The sequence below is a fragment of the Maylandia zebra genome, linkage group LG6, assembly GCF_041146795.1.
Source record: "Maylandia zebra isolate NMK-2024a linkage group LG6, Mzebra_GT3a, whole genome shotgun sequence".
Taxonomy (NCBI): domain Eukaryota; kingdom Metazoa; phylum Chordata; class Actinopteri; order Cichliformes; family Cichlidae; genus Maylandia; species Maylandia zebra.
Window position 1 is genome coordinate 44,216,344 of NC_135172.1, and position 16,779 is coordinate 44,233,122.

Here is a 16,779-nt window from a genome sequence, read left to right on the forward strand (position 1 = left end):
CTTAAGACCCACAAGCTTCTTCCTCCAAATGTCAGCTGCATCTTCAGCTCTTCACATCGATGTGTCAGATATGGACGAAGCTTCGGGGCCTGAAAAGTCAACCTGCACCTTTTATGCTGGCCACCAGAGGGCAGTAACGTGGTTGCAAAGCCTATTTGCTGTTTCCTGATGAGTTTTTGAGCTCAGTCTTTAGTTTTGGCTCAAATTTAAATCTATGATGATTCTTAGTCAGAAATGTTCTCCGGCCTGTGCTCATTGGTTCAGACCTTCAGGCGTCACACCGGCTTCCTAAACACAGAGACGACCACGGCAAAAATGCTCGCTGTTGCCAAAACTGACATCACAGCTGCACAGGTACATCTCACCCAGTCTAAGCCACAGCTGTACCGCCGTGTCAGGCACTCAGAGGGAGGAGCTTAAACAGAGGAAGTTGGCAGAACGATGTCCCGACGGCTGCACGACTTCCTGTGACGAGCACTCGTTCTCTGCTCACCTGTTTTCACAGGTTAGAGCACCAGAGCAGCATGACATCACATTTGTCTTCCCTCCCCCGCTAACCTGTTGCGTCAGAGGCTTTTACAGCGTCTGCAGTTCCTCTGATGGCCACTTGAGGCTCCAAACTTGAGTCAGTCCACTTGTGATGATGTTTCAGTTCCAGGCGTCGAGGTTTCACTTTTACAAGCCAGTGTGTGACTATTTGGTCAAGGTTGCTACCTCCATCTTTTATATACAGGCTGTGCTTCCTACAGGCCCTCATACAAACGCTCCACGTGTCGCTGTTCTTCAGACGGCCTGCACCGTGAGACCAAACAATAAAATACCAAAAGTCGATCCCACCCCGTCACGGCTGACTTACAGCTCCACAATCCCATAAACCCCTGCAGGCATCTCTGAGGAAATTAACAGCCGACATCACAGAAAGCACTGATGTGCCGACGGCGATCAATAACCCTTCTCTGTTTAGCGACACGACAGACAGGTGGAGGCAGGAAAACGACTGGAAAAGAATCTACAACAACGCCGCACATGTTTAAATCACTTTTAATAAAAAAATCACAACGTTGACAGAAACAAGAGGAAGAAGTTCTACTTTAAAACCCAGAAGAATCCTGTTCTGCTCATCTTAAGGGGTCGGGTCTCGTCAGCTTCGTCGCAGAAACAGGTTATCCTAAGGTAAAGCTTTGAACAGCAGCTGGCAAGGCCCGATGACCATATAAGGACAAGAGCTCTGTGACATCATACAGACCCAAGCGTAGAAAAAAACCCTGTAGTTTGAGCCAATCCTCCGTTCTGACACCTGTGCAGTTATAACGCATCTGCACGTTTAACCAGCCGGCGGATGGTGACACAGGTGGCTGAAGCGTCACCTGACCTGAGCGTGTTTGTACTGTTGGAGCCTTTGGAATGACATCATCTGACCAATAATACGGCTGCTGTGAGGTTACTGTACTAACAGAGGCGGAGCTTCACGTTTGGTGAAACTCTTGGATTTTAATTGGATGTTGTTGATGATCAACTACAACTCGGCTACGACAGAAATAAAACCCGAGGCTTTGCTTTAACAAGGTTTTCATATCCTGAAGACCCGAGACGAGCCGCCGGCACCGCCGGCGTGAGCCAACCTGTCGGCATGACGACACGAAGCTTTGATCAATAATGTAAAAGCAGCCTGAGGTGAAACGCGGCGAAAACACACAGGCTTGAGTCGTCTCAGCGCTCACGTCTAAAACCACACAGGCTCAAACGCCGACTGGCAACCACGGCAACCGCCGGTCGCTAAGGAGAAGAGTGCTCTCTAAACCCTCGTCAGATGACACCGTGACCTCTGAGACCTGAGGGGGTCAGAGTAAAAATGTGAGGCACGTTTATGAAAAATGATTTTATTTTACAAAATCAGAAGCAGCTCCGTGGCGTTCCTCTTAGAAAATATACTTAAAAAAACAAAAACAAACAGACGCCATTAGGCTCCGCACACCGCCAGACGACAGAAATCCCCCAAACCGCCAGCCCCGCCCCCCCTCAGTCTCTGTGTCCCGTCTCTGATTGGACGAGGCGACTACTTCTTGGCGTAGGTGATCTTCATGGCGCAGGTCGCCGTGATCCGGAAGCCCTGCAGCGCGTCCTTGGCCACGCCCGCCTGAGTGTCGCTTTCAAACTCCACGAAGGCGATGTCGTGTTTCCCGGGCACGAGTCGCACTTCTTTGAAACCCGGAAACCTGCAGGCGAAAAACAAACGTTCAAACATCAGGAGGCTGAGCACGTTCAGATCTCTGACGTATGGAAACTCTGCTGGATGTGACCACAAACGTTTGAAATATGGACTTAATAAATACAATGTTACAACTTTAAACCTTTGATGTTTTCAGCTGAGCATAAATGATCAGATTTGTAAATCACTGCATTTAGCTTTTGTTCACATTTGTTTGAAGTCTTAAATCAGGCAGCTTGGCAGCCTCGTGGATGGAGCTGTGTGTGTGGAGCAGCAGGTGTGTGGGTGGAGCAGCAGGTGTGTGGGTGGAGCAGCAGGTGTGTGGGTGGAGCAGCAGGTGTGTGTGTGTGGCAGGACCACAGTGAGCTGTGCAGCACTCACTGGTTGAAGAGCATGGACAGCATCATCTCGTTGGTCTCCTCGGGGAGGTTATTGAGGAACAGGATGTAGTTCGGAGGGTTGTCTGGAACCTGCGAAGAGAACGAGAGCCGTATCAGCGCCTGGTCGCAGCACGCCGTTAACAGCGAGTCACTCATAACTCTGACGTATCCCACGGGTGAGCCAGAGACGGGAAACAGGAGGAGACCCGGGCCAGCGTGGGATTTATGTTCACTGCTTTCACTTTTCTATAAATTTTAACAGAAATTTTTAATTTTCTAAAAGTTATCGAGTTATTTTCCTGCTGTTAAAGCAGCAGCCGTTAGATTGCAACACACTGCTGTGGCCAGCAGGTGGCGTCGATCCACTGTTTGCAGCCACGTTAAAACAATGACAACAGAACGCAGGCTGTAGGCGGTGGGGATCAAACCACCGACGGCCCACAGCCTCCCACTGAGCCACGGCAAACCCAGAGGGCGCCATCACTCAACTTTGTTTCCTTATCAGGAAAAGGAGGTTTTTTCCGGCTCCTGTGGAATAACAGGACAGGCAAAGGCATGACAACGCTCAGGTAAAACTTACCTGCACCGCAGGTGTGAGCGCAGGAGGGGCCAATCCCTGCAAACAAGAAAGAAGACAGAGGCGTTAAACACGTTCAAAGGTTTCATCTCCAGAGGAATGGCGAACAGAGCAGAGTCAGAAATGAATACAGCGCCGGGAAAACCGGGAACAGCGAGAGGAGAAGTGAGCGCCGAGTGGTTCACAGACTTAGTTAAACGACAGAATAAAGGAGCAGAGCGCACCAGCCATCCTGGTTTAAGGCTCATTTACGTCCGCCGCCCGGCCCCGCTGCTGCCATTTCCTGTCGGAAACCCTGTTAGAGCGGCTGATGAAGAGGAGTCTGGCTGCTTCCACGTGCAGCGGCTGCCGATTTAGCCTGAAATGAGGCGGCTGATTTATATTCACAGTCCAATAAAGACGACTACGAAGCAGCAGCTGGAGCGCTGCGACGGTCTCACGTAAAGACACGAAGTGCAGCTTCAACATCATCGCAGATGCTGGGAGACAGCTGCAGGAGCGCGAGCACGCATCCACTACAGCCCGGCCCCCCGCGACCAGCCCGGCCCAAACGAGCACTAATTTATTTACAAATACATTCACATGTGATCATACCCGGTATTACATGAAGGGTTTCTGTACACAGGCCCCGCCCACACACCCTCCTTCATGGTCCTCTCATTGTGGGAGGGCGACGCCATGTCTAACCATAAACAGCTACCCGTTAACGTTGGCCGGGTTGCCACATAACGATGACTAAAACGTTAAACGCACTTTTTCAAAATCTTTAAAAAAAATAAATCAATCTTTGAAAAACGTCAAACGTAAAAAGAAACGGCGCCCCCGGTGGTAAAGGAGGGAACCGTCGCTCTGATCCACCAGACGAGAGATTTCTGCCATCGCTGGAAATGTCTTCCAACACAAACCGACTGACCAATCACAGCAGCCGTGGGCGAACAGCTCACTTGGGCTGTCAGGGGAAATCGCTGTTTTTGTGAATGGAGTCTGGTGAACAGTAACTTCCTGTCTCACAGCAGGAACGAGGTGAAATGTACAGGTTTGATGAAGCAGTGAGGGGAGACATTTTATTGGCTCGCTCACCGCCGCCGGTTTCTTTGTGGCGTTAGCCGCCAGCTCCTGAGCCTTCTTCTTCTCCTTCTTCTTCTTCTCCTTGTCGCCATATGATCCTTTGACCTTGGCGATGACCTCAGAGTCGGTCTTGGCGTACTGTATCCTCTGGAAAAAAACAAAAGGGTTAAAGACGCAGCTGCTCAGAGGGAGGAAGTCAGCGATGACCACGACGAAGGTGGCATTCCAGCCTACCATGGGCTTGTTGTAGAAGGGGAAGCCCTGCAGCTGCCTCAGGGCATTGGTGGCAGCGGCGAGCTCTTTGAAGATGACGAAGGCCTGTCCCCTCATCTTCATTGTCTTCATGGCCACGATGTCGATGACCTGCCCGAACTGGGAGAAGAGTGCGTAGAGCGAGCGCTTCAGCTCTGCGGGAGGAAGATGAGACGAGTTCAAACACCCTCACAAACATCTCGACGTTCATCCCGGAGTCTTTTTATTTTTTTTATTATAAGGAGGGTCAAAGGTCACAGGCAGCTGGTACTCCATCCTTGGTGATTATCAGTTAATTAAACTTTAAAGTCTTAAAGAAATGATTCATGGATGAAGCTTCAAGAGAAGAATCAGTTCGAGCTGCATTCACATCAGAAATAACTCAGAGGAAGATTATTACTGCAAAATCTAAACGTTTGTATCAGTAAAACTTTAACTGTGGAGCATTTGTTTGATTTATTTATCTTAAAAATGACTGAACTGAGAAAGTAGGGCTCGGAGTCTGGAGCCACATCTGAGCAAGAACTTTATAAAGTTTACATGATTCCAACGTGTTGCTAATCAGAAGATTTCATTCTTAATTATCAGTACGGCCACTTCTGAACCAAATAAAAAAGAAATAAGAAGAAAACTGAAAAATGAGGAATTCATTTGACAGTTTTTGTCAAAACCTTTATGATTAAAACATGTTTTGGAACAAAGTTCAGAGTGAAGCCTGCAGAAAAAAAGGCTCCTCGTTTCCTGCAAGAAATTCAGCAGTACATACATAATGTTTGTTTTTGTTATTCCTGCGATTGTTCTATTTCTCTGCACTCAAATAGCGTGCACACACACACACACACACACACACACACACACACACACACACACACACACACACACACACGTTTACTGAACTGTAGTATGGATGTGTTGAGATGCGTTTACGGTCATTTTATGTGATGTGGACTTTTCTCTCTGAATGCCACAGAGACGATGACTTATCCCGACCCCGGCACTACAAAGCTACTACTAAGGTATTCTCCCTGATTTCCCCTGATGGGGACGCTGCTGGCAGCATCTGACCAATCACAGTTACTGATAAGTGTACTGGCAGCAGATAAGATGGCATTTCAATGAAAGGTGAAACTACACATAATAAAGACTGAAAGTAGAAAAGAGTGACGATATTGTTAAAGTTTAATAAATAGAAAGAAGGACTTTGAGGCAGTCTAAAAGAATCAAGGGTTAGCTGTAAAGATGTGATTATAAAGGCAAAGTGGGCCGTAGCTACTCTGTCCTGTCTAACAACATCCACTGTTTTAAAAAGGCCCAAAACATCATAACAGACACCTCACATCCTGGCCACTCCCTGTTCGAACTGTTGCCCTCAGGCAGACAGTACAGGGCAATCAGCGCAAGGACTAATAGACTCAAACACAGCTGTTATCCAACTGCAATAACACATCTGAATACTACAAAAAAATGTCCATCACGCCACTCTTGTGTTAATCTATGCACGGTCTGAAGCATGTGTGTGGGAATGTATGTGAATGTTTTACTGTTACGTCTTATCAGTATTTTAAGTATTCTATTTTATTTATTGAATTTTATTGTTTTATTTATATTTTGATATTGCTAGGGATGATGCAATGATCGGGGACCATTCTTAATTTCGTTGTTCTTGTGACAATGACAATAAAGTTTCTGATTCTGATTCTAAGCCCCTGAGGCAACTGTTGCTGAAACTGTTGGAAAGAAAGCCGGTAAAACGCCGACTGTGTGAGCTAACAGTTAAATCAATACCACAGCTCTCTCATTAAAACACGGAGCAGTCTGATGGATTATAATCAGTGTTTCATTAAGTTAATGCTTAGTTTTTATTCTTCCAGCCTTTGCGGTGTTTGATGTGTCTGATTGTTAAAATTAGATAATAATCAGCATTGTGATCGTCAGCACAGCAGTTTTAATGCCGATTCCAGCAGAAACTCGCTGCTGTTAGCCATGCAGAGGAACAGCACCCACCTTCCTTCTTGATTTTATCGTTGATGTTGTTGATGTAGATGGTGTGGTTCGGTCTGATGTCCATGGTGGAGTCTGAGGAGACAACAGGAGAGCAGCTTCAGCTTCTTCAGTGTTCAACTCCACCTTTAAACCTCGTTTACCCGTTTAATACTTGCTAATGTCTCGGTAAACTCACACAACCAGAGCAGCAACAAATCGTTTACGTTACACTTTAAAACTCGCTGTTTGAGGAGATCTGGCTAAATCAAAAGCTTCAGCTTGAATTCATTCAAAGCTTCCCAGAAACCTCTCTCACTCGGCTAATGTTAGCATGTGTTAGCTTAGCCCAGCTAGCCTTTAAACTAAATGTTTTTTTCTGGCGTCGCTTGAACGTCAAAAGTCGCCTCTACAGATTTAACCTCCGCCCAGCAGCTCCTCCGTTTAACCGCGGTCAGAGGAGCCTCGGATAAACGTTTTTAACATAAATATAGAGCTCACCTCCTCTGGGCTCACACCGCTCATGTAGTTTCCGGAAACACTTCGCTGTGGCGCCGGCTGAAGCTTTCACGACCTCTGCCCTCCGCCGCCACCAGCAGGCCAGGAGGAGAACTGCAGCTACCTGTGAGCTTATTACAACTCATTAAATCTAAACTAAAATCGGAATCAGAATACTTTATTAATCCCCAAGTAAATTATGTGGGTCACAGTTGCTCCAAGACAGTAACAGTAAATGTATTTAAATAATACAACATGTTACGGAGTTTACAAATTTAAGAAATAGCACTAATATGTGTTGTTCAGTGGTGTTTTTGGTAATCTCAGTCTCTCACTGAATGTGCTCCTGTGACTGGCCAACATGTCATGGAGTAGGTGGGAGGTGTTATCCAGCATTGTCTTTATCTTAAACAATCTCTGCCTCTCAGACACCACCCTAAGGGAGTCCAGCTCCATCCCCACAACATTAATGGCCTTGTTGATCAGTTTATTGAGTCTGTTGGCATCAGTGACCCTCAGCAGTGACCTGGCTGTCAGTGACAGCAAAAGCTCAGACATGCAAGTGCTCACTGAAATAAAATGTTAGAAACTAAAAAACAAAACAAAACAGCCCTTAGAGGTTTCTGCACAGGCCAAACTATTCCATCTTCCAATACAGTACTTATTTTCAGTTAGATTAAAAAAAACAATGCTAAAAAAAAAAACTGAAGTTTTCTTAATTTTGCATTTTTCAAACTTTTTTTTAACTTGTTTTCATGATTTTTCGCCAGTCTTCATCTGTTTAGGTAAATATATGTGTGATTAATTTCAGTCACTTAAAAACCTGTCAGGTATTATTATTATTAATCATTAATCATATTATTAATTTTGCTTTCTGTATACTTATTTTTTCATATAAAACCTCAAATGTGTGTTTTTGTTTACCCCCAGTTATTAAAAGATGTACATTAAAATCTCTCGCGTCCTGTATTTCTTCATACAGATCATTTCCCGTCCTTCCGGAGGTGTGTCCCTTCCTGGCTTCCATACATCCCGATGTTTTTACCACCTGATGCCGGCTAGCAGGCTAGCAGCTAGCAGCGACCGCAGGTCTGAGGCAGCGGGACAGCGACTCGGTGTCAGCGGACTCTGATAGCATCCACTCGCTCCCGAGACCCCCTCCCCCCCACCCGGTCTCCATCTGTGCCCTTTGGACCATTCTCCGCACTCCGCTTTTATCTGTACGACTTTTGCCCCGTTTATCCGCTCGCCTGTTAGCGGCCATAAAGCGGCTCCTCTCCGCGGAGCGGCGGACAGCAGCGGGATGAGCCATGGCGTCGGTCCGGGTGGCTGTGCGGGTCCGGCCCATGAACAGGCGGTGAGTGACTTTAAGCTTATCACGGCTCATGTTCACGATTTAAAGGCTGGCTGACGTCATCGCCTCAGCCGTGTGTACCTGAGAGCCTGTGCGGGCTCACCTGGAGGAGTCTGCAGGGATGAGGCCCCAGGTTCACCCTACAGCACAGCCGTCTCTGAAGTCAGGGTTAAAATGTGGGCTGGTTTCATTTGATTGTGTTTTATTCCCGTCTGAGTATCAGGAGGTTTTTGATGTTTGAGTCTCAGTTTGGTTTATTACGATCACTGAAGCCTCCTCAGGATGTCAGTCTTTGTCTTTGTTTGTTGTCCCAGCTGGTTTTATTCTCATTTGGTGGACATGATAACCTTGATCCTGACTCTTTGTGTTATTAGTCAGAGTTATTCTGATTGTAGGGGTTATGGGCAGACCCTCCTGCAGGTTTGTGCTGACAGGTTTGATCAAACAGAGGTTTCCTCTGTGTTTTTATATTTTAGGTCAGCGTTGCTTTACTTCTTTCCTAAAGTAGAGATATTTTTATTTAGTTCCCACAGCAGCTTGGTTCATGTCTGTTGGCTGTTAGTCGTACTGTGACCGTGACCCGTCTGCTGACATTTTATTTTTGCCTCATTCAGATTCAATAACCCGGATATCGACTCTCTGGCAGCCTGTCGCTGTTCCAGCTTCATATTTTAAGTCTGCGGCTTTGCATGATTTTTGTGTGGGGCTGAAGGGTGCAGCAGGGCGGGGTGAGAAAAATCCACACCTGTCAGAGTGCTCATTGAAAGATTACAAAGACACACAGGTCCTCTCTAATGTACGGAGGCCCAGAGGCGCCAAACTGACTGTCCTTTGTTGGAATATTCTCACGCATCCTTTCAGACTCTGCAGAGTCGTTTAGAAACAGGAAGTGATGTCATCAGTCTCCAGAGAATTTGTCATTCAAAACAAAAACCTCCACCTTCACTGGGAACTGAAGTGTTGTGTGTCATACACCTCCAGGCATAAATGTTGTGTTAGTGACGGTGAAACTGAGAGGTCCGTGCGCTGTGTGTGTGTGTGGATATAAAATCAGCTTTAAACTCGTCATTTGTGGTTTTGCTGACGGGCGTCTGAGAAACCTCACATCACACACAAACACACACAAATGTGTGAACCTGGACTGTGTGCTGGTGTCTCTGACCTCATGACCAGGTACACATTATTAACGTGTTTACCTGAATCCGTCCAATGGAAACATTTGGTGGATGTGACACGTTCACTCTGACCAGCCTGCTCCACCTGTCTGAGGGCAGCAGGGTGAACGTGTGGAAGCCTGGTTCTGTAGTGCAGGTTTCCAGGTGTTTATGAAAGGACGACCTTGACGTTAATGTCGGGGCTGCTCGGGGGCCCGCAGCAGGTTACGGCCCTGCAGCTCGCCCTGTTTATTTCACTGCTTCAGCTCCAGGCTGGAAGCTTTAACTCCGAGTTTAAGCCAATAATCAGCTTTCTGATCTAAGTATTTATTCATGTTCGCAGCGCCGAGTGTGGTTCCTGCTGCTGGATCTGTGTGCTGTCAGTCTGAGATTACAGCAGAAATGAGAGATTATTGTTTCAATCTGCTAAGAATGAAGCAACATCCTGAACTTCTTACTAATGTGAGCATTTCAAAATAAAATCTGAGTAAGATGAGAATGACATCAGTGTGAGAGCACAAGGTGCACGGAGCGTTCACACAGAGGAAGCCTGAGAAAAAGATTCATCCGTGTGAAGTAACCACGGCGCAGGTTAAATGGTAAATGGTCTGTATTTATATAGCGCTTTACTCGTCCCTAAGGACCCCAAAGCACTTTACATATCCAGTCATCCACACATCCACACACTGGTGATGGCAGCTACATTGTAGCCACAGCCACCTTGGGGCGCACTGACAGAGTTAATAACACGTTTCACAGTCCCATGATCCACTGACCTTTGACCCTTTTGTCTTTTTAGCTCCGGTCTGGTGTGTTTGTGTTAACTCGATCTCCGGTCATGTGACTGCTTCAGTGTGAGAGTAAACAGAGTTACACAACCTGCAGAGATAAAACACACCTGAGTGAGAAAACATCAGGAAGTCGCAGCGTGTGTGTGTCTGTGGGAGTGTGACACTGTGTGCGTGCGCGCGCGCGCGTGCGCGTGCGTGCGCGCGTGTGCGCGCGTGTGCGTGCGTGTGTGTGCGCGTGTGTGCGTGCGTGTGTGTGCGTGCGCGCGTGTGCGTGCGTGCGTGTGTGTGTGTGCGTGTGTGAGACACTGTGTGTGGTGTTTATCCACAGAGAAGCTTCTGTGGTCGTATCAGCAAAAAAACAGCACAGAAAAAAATTTTAATATTTACATATTCAAATTTATTTAAACAAACAAGCCCCTCCTCCTCTGTTGTTGTTGTTGTTGTGGGCAAACGGCAGATTTTAAAGTGTTTCTAAGCGTTTCTTAGATTATCGGTTCAGTTTCTTCTTTTATATGAGTTCAGACGCTGCGTGCTCAGCGCTGCTCTGTGAGGCGTGCAGCAGGTGCAGCAGGTGCAGCAGGTGCAGCAGGATAGCAGTGGAGGGTGTACGAGGCTGACCTGGAGGAGATGATTTCATATACGAGTCTCTACGTCTGGTTTTCACTGACAGCCTGTTTATCATCTGTGTAACTATGGTAACAAACATCTGACAGCGTTGCCGTTGGCAGCGTTCTACCTGAAGGTAAAGGGTCGTCCTGTTCGCTCTGTGAAGCTTCGTGGTGTTTTTCAGGGAGAAGGATCTGATGGCAAAGTGCATCATCGAGATGGAAGGAACCAAAACCTCCATCACCAACCTGAAGGTAACGCTCTCATTTGTCAGAATATCAGGAAAACGGGCTCACCGCTCTGTTTGTAACCTCTGAGCTGTGATTGGTTCAGATCTCCGATGGCGTCCTCGGCGACTCGGTGAGGGAGCACACCAAAACCTTCACGTACGACTTCTCCTACGACTCGATGGACTGTAAGAGCGCCACCTTCGTCTCTCAGGAAAAGGTGAGCGGGTCACGCGCTGCAGCCCGTCGTATTGACTCCGCCTCCGTGGTGTCACAAAGAAGAAATACAACCTCATTTGTTCTCTTTCACTCGCAGGTTTTCAAAGATTTGGGCTCCGACGTGCTGAAGGCGGCGTTCGAGGGCTACAACGCCTGCGTCTTCGCCTATGGTCAGACGGGCTCCGGGAAGTCCTACACCATGATGGGAGCGCCGGTGAGACCGCCAAAGTGTGCTCCACTTTAAACTGACTGCATGTATTTTACTCAAAAACACCTCGAGCGCTGAAGCTGCTGCCGATTGGCAGATTACTCAGTTGTTTGCCGGCATCGACGCTCTGCCGTTCCTTCAGACGTGCTCCGAGGTTCCTTCGTGTTCACCACGAGCTGAACGCTCCGAGCGTGTTGTGACGGAGCACGACGATGGTGTAGATCAGGGGTGGGGAACTCCAGGCCTCCAGGGCCGGTGTGATGCAGGTTTTAGGTGCGTCCTGGTAATGAACTAATCATGTGACTCAGGACCTAAAACCTGCAGGATGCCGGCCCTGGAGGCCTGGAGTTCCCCACCCCGATGTAGATGAAAGCTCAGCCGGCCGATCTGATGTCTGTGGTCTCGGTTTAGGGCGACGCCGGCCTGATCCCGAGGATCTGTGAGGGTTTGTTCAGTCGGATCTCGGAGGCCACTCGATGGGACGAAGCTTCGTTTCGCACAGAAGTCAGGTGAGAGTCCGACTCCAACACGCGAGGGTCCAGCCAGAAAGGCTGCTTTCACGTTTGTGCTTGTGTCCTCAGCTACCTGGAGATCTACAACGAGAGGGTCAGAGACCTGCTGAGGAGGAAGTCCACTCAGACCTACAACCTGAGGGTCAGGGAGCACCCGAAAGGCGGGCCCTACGTGGAAGGTAAAACCTTTATGTCCGGTGCCCCTGAACCGCTGATGCAGAGTTTCGTTCTTTTTTGATGATTCTTGGGGGGCGGGGCTGGGGGTCAAGGTGTTACCCATCAGCCTCACCACGTCCACGTCACACAGCCCGCGCTCGCTCTTCCGATCTTTGATACGATCGTCTTCTCTGAGCTCGGCGTGTTTTCCCTCCTGACCTCAGATCTGTCCAAACACCTGGTGCAGAACTACGGCGACGTGGAGGAGCTGATGGAGGCCGGAAACATCAACCGCACCACCGCCAGCACCGGCATGAACGATGTCAGCAGCCGCTCGCACGCCATCTTCACCATCAACTTCACACAGGTCAGCGACGGTCACGGGTTCCACGCCATCATAAAGAAGTCAGCAGAGGAAGTACTCGGCTGAGCTCGACGATTTTCATACGAATATTTTTACCAATAATTCGAGAGACGTGACACGAAAACAAGCCGCGAGCGAGAGAAGAACCACGAGAGCTCTGAAATGATCTCCGTGCTTCAAAGTGATGGCCGTGGATGTCGTGTAAACGTTCACGGATGGTGATTGTTTGCTTTTGCTGCTCGACCCTTGTAGGCCAAGTTCGATGCCGAGATGCCCAGCGAAACCCTCAGTAAGATCCACCTGGTCGATCTGGCCGGCAGCGAGCGAGCCGACGCCACTGGAGCCACCGGCGTCCGACTGAAGGAGGGCGGGAACATCAACAAGTCGCTGGTCACCCTGGGCAACGTCATCTCTGCTTTAGGTCAGGAGCGGTTTGACTTCAGGGGCGGGGTTAACTGTTTTTAATCTTAGATTTTGTTTCCGTTGTGTCATCAGTGCTTCAGTTTTTGTTTTCAGGGATGGAGTCAAAGTCGGGCGCCTCGTTAAAGCCGCCGATTGCTCCTCATCCTCATTCTGACTGACGGATGTTTCTCGTTCCAGCCGACATGTCGCAGGGCGGCGTGAACACCAACCTGAAGAAGAAGTCGGTGTTCGTTCCCTACAGAGACTCGGTGCTGACGTGGCTGCTGAAGGACAGCCTGGGCGGAAACTCCAAGACCATCATGATCGCCAGTGAGCAGAAAACACGAAGTGAACGTATGCGAGTGTCCGAGAGCGCCCCGAGAAAACGCAATCTCCTTCTGTTTCAGCCATTTCTCCCGCCGACGTAAATTACGGCGAGACGCTCAGCACTCTGCGCTACGCCAACCGAGCCAAGAACATCATCAACAAACCCACCATCAACGAGGACGCCAACGTCAGGCTGATCCGAGAACTGCGGGCTGAAATCGCCCGGCTCAAAGCTCTGTTGGTTCAGGGCAACCAGGTAAGAACTACAAACATGGCGGTTGTTGTGCAGGACTGCAGCATCTTCCTCTGTGCCTTTTAAAGTGATGCGTGTTGCCTGCGGCCTCGGAAACAGGAAGCCGTCCGGTTCCCGAGGCCGCAGACTGAGCGCGCTCAGTAGCTTGGTGGTTTCTGTTTGTCAGATCGCTCTGCTGGACTCGCCCACCGCTCTGAGCATGGAGGAGAAGCTGCACCAGAATGAAGCCCGGGTGAGTCTCACGCCGTCCGGCAGCTTGACCGCCGTTACGTTTACAGCTGAGAGCAGAAGCAGCTGACGCTCTGCTGTTTGCAGGTCTTGGAGCTGACTAAAGAGTGGACCAACAAATGGAACGAGACTCAAAACATCCTCAAGGTAGCGGCGAGCGTTGACCATCCGGCCCCCCTCGGAGCAGATGTTTGTTTTTTGTGGCTGAAGTTGTAAAATGTTGCAGGAGGAGACGCTCGCTCTGAGGAAAGAGGGCATCGGCGTGGTGCTGGACTCCGAGCTGCCTCACCTCATCGGCATCGACGACGACCTCCTCAGCACTGGCATCATCCTCTACCATTTAAAGGTCAGCGCGCTCCCGGACTCACCTTTAGATTAGTGATCGTTTATGCCGTCAGGCTGCATCCACACACGGATACCTGCCAGCCACTAACATCCAATCACAGTGCTTGGTGCACGGTCTGTTATTATTGGTCAGATAATCTCAGTCCTCTAAACAGCTCAGGTGAGTCGTAAAGGTGTTATGAAGGAGTGAAGACCAAACTGTTTGTGTGTCACGCTGTAAACACTCTGTGCGGCTGACTCGCCGCTGCCCCCGCTGGACGTCAGGGGTGGGTGCAGTGACTGCGTGTCTCTGTCTCGTTTCTGCAGGAGGGGCGGACCTACGTGGGCAGAGAGGACGCGTCCACAGAGCAGGACATCAGTGAGTCATAACTGTAATGATGATGAGTGCAGAGGCTGATGGCGTTGCTGACCGTGATCTCGTTCCTCCTGCAGTCCTGCACGGTCTGGACCTGGAGAGCGAGCACTGCATGTTTGAGAACCAGAACGGGACGGTGACTCTGGTGCCGCTCGCCGGAGCTCAGTGTTCGGTCAACGGAGTCCAGGTGACGGCGCCGTCGCAGCTCAACCAGGGTGAGGCCCGTCTCCAGCTGTAGCGTGTTGCTCTGTCTAAACAGATTTTAAAGGGCTGAAGGTAATGGAGGGCGTTGCCACAGTAACGTGATGCTTCAGCACGTGTTCGCTGTGCACAGACCAGGACACCTGGATCTCCGTCCGGAGGCGACACACCTTTACCTGAGAGATGCTCTTTGTTCTGTCGCTCTGATTTGAGTCGTCCGTTTCTGTCGTGTGCGGTTTTGTTTTCCAGGCGCCGTCATTCTGCTCGGCAGGACCAACATGTTTCGCTTCAACCATCCGAAGGAGGCGGCCAAGCTGCGGGAGAAACGAAAGGTGAGGGCGTGGCCTCAGTTTAGGTGTTGAAAGGTGTTTGAAGGTCTTTGGTGAACCTCACGAGGACGCCGTCTGCCTGTTTCAGAGTGGCCTTCTCTCCACGTTCAGCCTCTCCATGACCGATCTGTCCAAGTCCTGCGAGAACCTCTCCACTGTGATGCTGTACAACCCCGGGTGACTGCACGCACACGCACACAGAGGGGGGTGAACATCAGCTTGAACTTCTCGGCTCCATCAGGAGCTTCATGCAGTGGCTGCTGATGGAGCGATGATGTCACACACCAGCTGACCTTTAACCTGTCGGCTCGGAGAGCACAGGCTGTGATTTCTGATTGTGCGACTCTGCAAACAGAGCAGTGACTGCATCATGCGCGCCTCCTCGCTCTGTCCTCCACACTGAGTGGGAGTCCGTGTGAAGCGGACGGCCGCGCCTCCTCCCGATGGAGGAGGAGCCTCCGCCTTACATCACTGAAAGAATCTATCATTACTTCAGTCCATGAGCTTAAATAAAATAACAACACCATCAGGAAGCTGCTCTGCATGAAGCTGTTTCTCCATTATTCAGCCAAACTTCCAGTCTGCAGATCTCTCGCTGCCATCACCACACGGGCGCTGCACGCACGCTGCCGTGTCCGAGCGTCAGGGGAAGTTTCTGAGCTCGCTTTTAGACACGAGCCGATGCACGGCGCCATAACGCCGTACAGACTTCAAACGGCGTGAGAGCGCTCAGACGACCGAGGTTTGATGAGTCAGCAGGTCATCGGCTGCTCCAGCAGCGAGTTCAGGGCTGCAGATTAGCGCGGCGTGCTTCACGTCGTCTAGATGTCTGTGAAGGTTCTCAGTCATCCAGGTCATCGTAGTCAAAGGAGCTTGCAGAGAAAAGCGTCTGGACTTCTGTAAGTTGCTTGAAGACGTTTCACCTTCATCCGAGAAGCTTCTTCAGTTCTAAGGTCAAATGGTGGAGAGTCCCAGATATAAACCTAGTGGGAGTTTCCCCCCACAGAGGGACAAAAGGACCCCCTGATGATTATAGATGCCATCTATAATCCAGTTTTGAGATCCCTTCCCAGACGCCTTAACGCCCACTCACATCCTGGGCCATCTGACCTCAGGAATTCGCATGATAAGGTGGGGCCAGGTTTCACAATGAACACACCCGAAACTCTGGCTGATTGTGACCCACACCCAGTTTCACACCTTGGCTCAGGCGATTAGAGGATCATCAGGGGGTCCTTTTGTCCCTCTGTGGGGGGAAACTCCCACTAGGTTTATATCTGGGACTCTCCACCATTTCACCTTAGAACTGAAGAAGCTTCTCGGATGAGAGGTGAAACGTCTTCAAGCAACTTAAAGAAGTCCAGACGCTTCTCTTTGCAAGCTCCTTTGACTTCACGTCGTCTAATTTTACTCACGTCGTACGATGATTAAAGTAATTAAACAGTCAGGAACAGCTGAAGTGAGCTCAGCTCGGTCGGCCACACCTCTCCGACTCTCCGAGCGTCTCTAACGCGGAGACGTCCGCTGAGCTCGCCGCCCTCGACTGACATCCTCTGCAGAGGTCTGATCCTTAACCCCGCGACGCGCCGCAGACGCCGACCAATCGTTCTTCTCGTTGCTGTGAGTCATGGCTGAATATCGACACCCCGCTCTGTACAGTTTGTTACAGTCATGTTATATTTTAAGCAGCTCCAGCGGTTCCAGGAGGGAACGCCCGTTATTTCTAATAAGTCTGAAGACGAAGTCGCCTGACACACCTGAGGAGTAGCTAAAGGAGGGCAGGG

At 49.6% G+C, this 16,779-nt stretch overlaps 2 protein-coding genes across 11 annotated transcripts in view; one reads left to right on the plus strand and one right to left on the minus strand.

Annotated features, from left to right (window-relative positions):
• Positions 1–1,025: 1,025 nt before the first annotated feature.
• On the minus strand, positions 1,026–7,532 carry snrpb2 (small nuclear ribonucleoprotein polypeptide B2). 2 transcript variants are annotated; one of them, XM_004538647.5, is made up of 7 exons: positions 6,968–7,532; positions 6,491–6,562; positions 4,469–4,641; positions 4,247–4,381; positions 3,170–3,205; positions 2,591–2,679; positions 1,026–2,216 (listed from the first exon to the last, which is right to left on the minus strand). In XM_004538647.5, exons 2-7 carry the CDS (start codon positions 6,552–6,554, stop codon positions 2,057–2,059), a joined length of 657 nt encoding a protein of 218 aa, XP_004538704.1. In that variant the 5' UTR covers positions 6,555–6,562; positions 6,968–7,532; the 3' UTR covers positions 1,026–2,056. The 2 variants fall into 2 exon arrangements, with proteins under 2 accessions (XP_004538704.1, XP_004538705.1); XM_004538648.3 differs by lacking the exon at positions 6,968–7,532 and adding an exon at positions 6,666–6,948.
• A 465-nt stretch (positions 7,533–7,997) lies between these two features.
• The window catches only part of kif16ba (kinesin family member 16Ba), a 26,030-nt gene continuing 17,248 nt past the window's right edge, over positions 7,998–16,779 (plus strand). For 4 of the 9 annotated variants that reach the window (XR_013099072.1, XM_004538641.6, XM_012918675.5 and 1 more), the window contains exons 1-17: positions 7,998–8,321; positions 11,054–11,123; positions 11,203–11,316; positions 11,413–11,529; positions 11,935–12,032; positions 12,105–12,214; positions 12,416–12,558; positions 12,808–12,976; positions 13,156–13,287; positions 13,365–13,540; positions 13,704–13,769; positions 13,853–13,912; positions 13,992–14,111; positions 14,417–14,468; positions 14,543–14,680; positions 14,916–14,998; positions 15,084–15,172. Coding sequence is in view for 7 of the 9 variants with exons in the window: in XM_004538641.6 (XP_004538698.3) it covers positions 8,275–8,321; positions 11,054–11,123; positions 11,203–11,316; positions 11,413–11,529; positions 11,935–12,032; positions 12,105–12,214; positions 12,416–12,558; positions 12,808–12,976; positions 13,156–13,287; positions 13,365–13,540; positions 13,704–13,769; positions 13,853–13,912; positions 13,992–14,111; positions 14,417–14,468; positions 14,543–14,680; positions 14,916–14,998; positions 15,084–15,172 (1,784 nt within the window). In the remaining 2 variants the exon portion in view is untranslated. Of the gene's footprint in view, positions 8,322–11,053; positions 11,124–11,202; positions 11,317–11,412; positions 11,530–11,934; positions 12,033–12,104; positions 12,215–12,415; positions 12,559–12,807; positions 12,977–13,155; positions 13,288–13,364; positions 13,541–13,703; positions 13,770–13,852; positions 13,913–13,991; positions 14,112–14,416; positions 14,469–14,542; positions 14,681–14,915; positions 14,999–15,083; positions 15,173–16,319 lie in introns of those variants that run through there. The other 5 variants (XM_012918679.5, XM_012918681.5, XM_076885403.1 and 2 more) reach the window with 4 other exon arrangements.

Bases quoted from the DNA above. Each gene is read 5' to 3' on its own strand.
- snrpb2 (XM_004538647.5), bottom strand. From the start codon at position 6,554: ATGGACATCAGACCGAACCACACCATCTACATCAACAACATCAACGAT. The intron at 3,206-4,246 runs GTGAGCGAGCCA...TCTTGTTTGCAG, and splicing joins CCACAAAGAAACCGGCGGCG to GGATTGGCCCCTCCTGCGCT. The intron at 2,680-3,169 runs GTAAGTTTTACC...TTCTCTTCGCAG, and splicing joins CGCTCACACCTGCGGTGCAG to GTTCCAGACAACCCTCCGAA.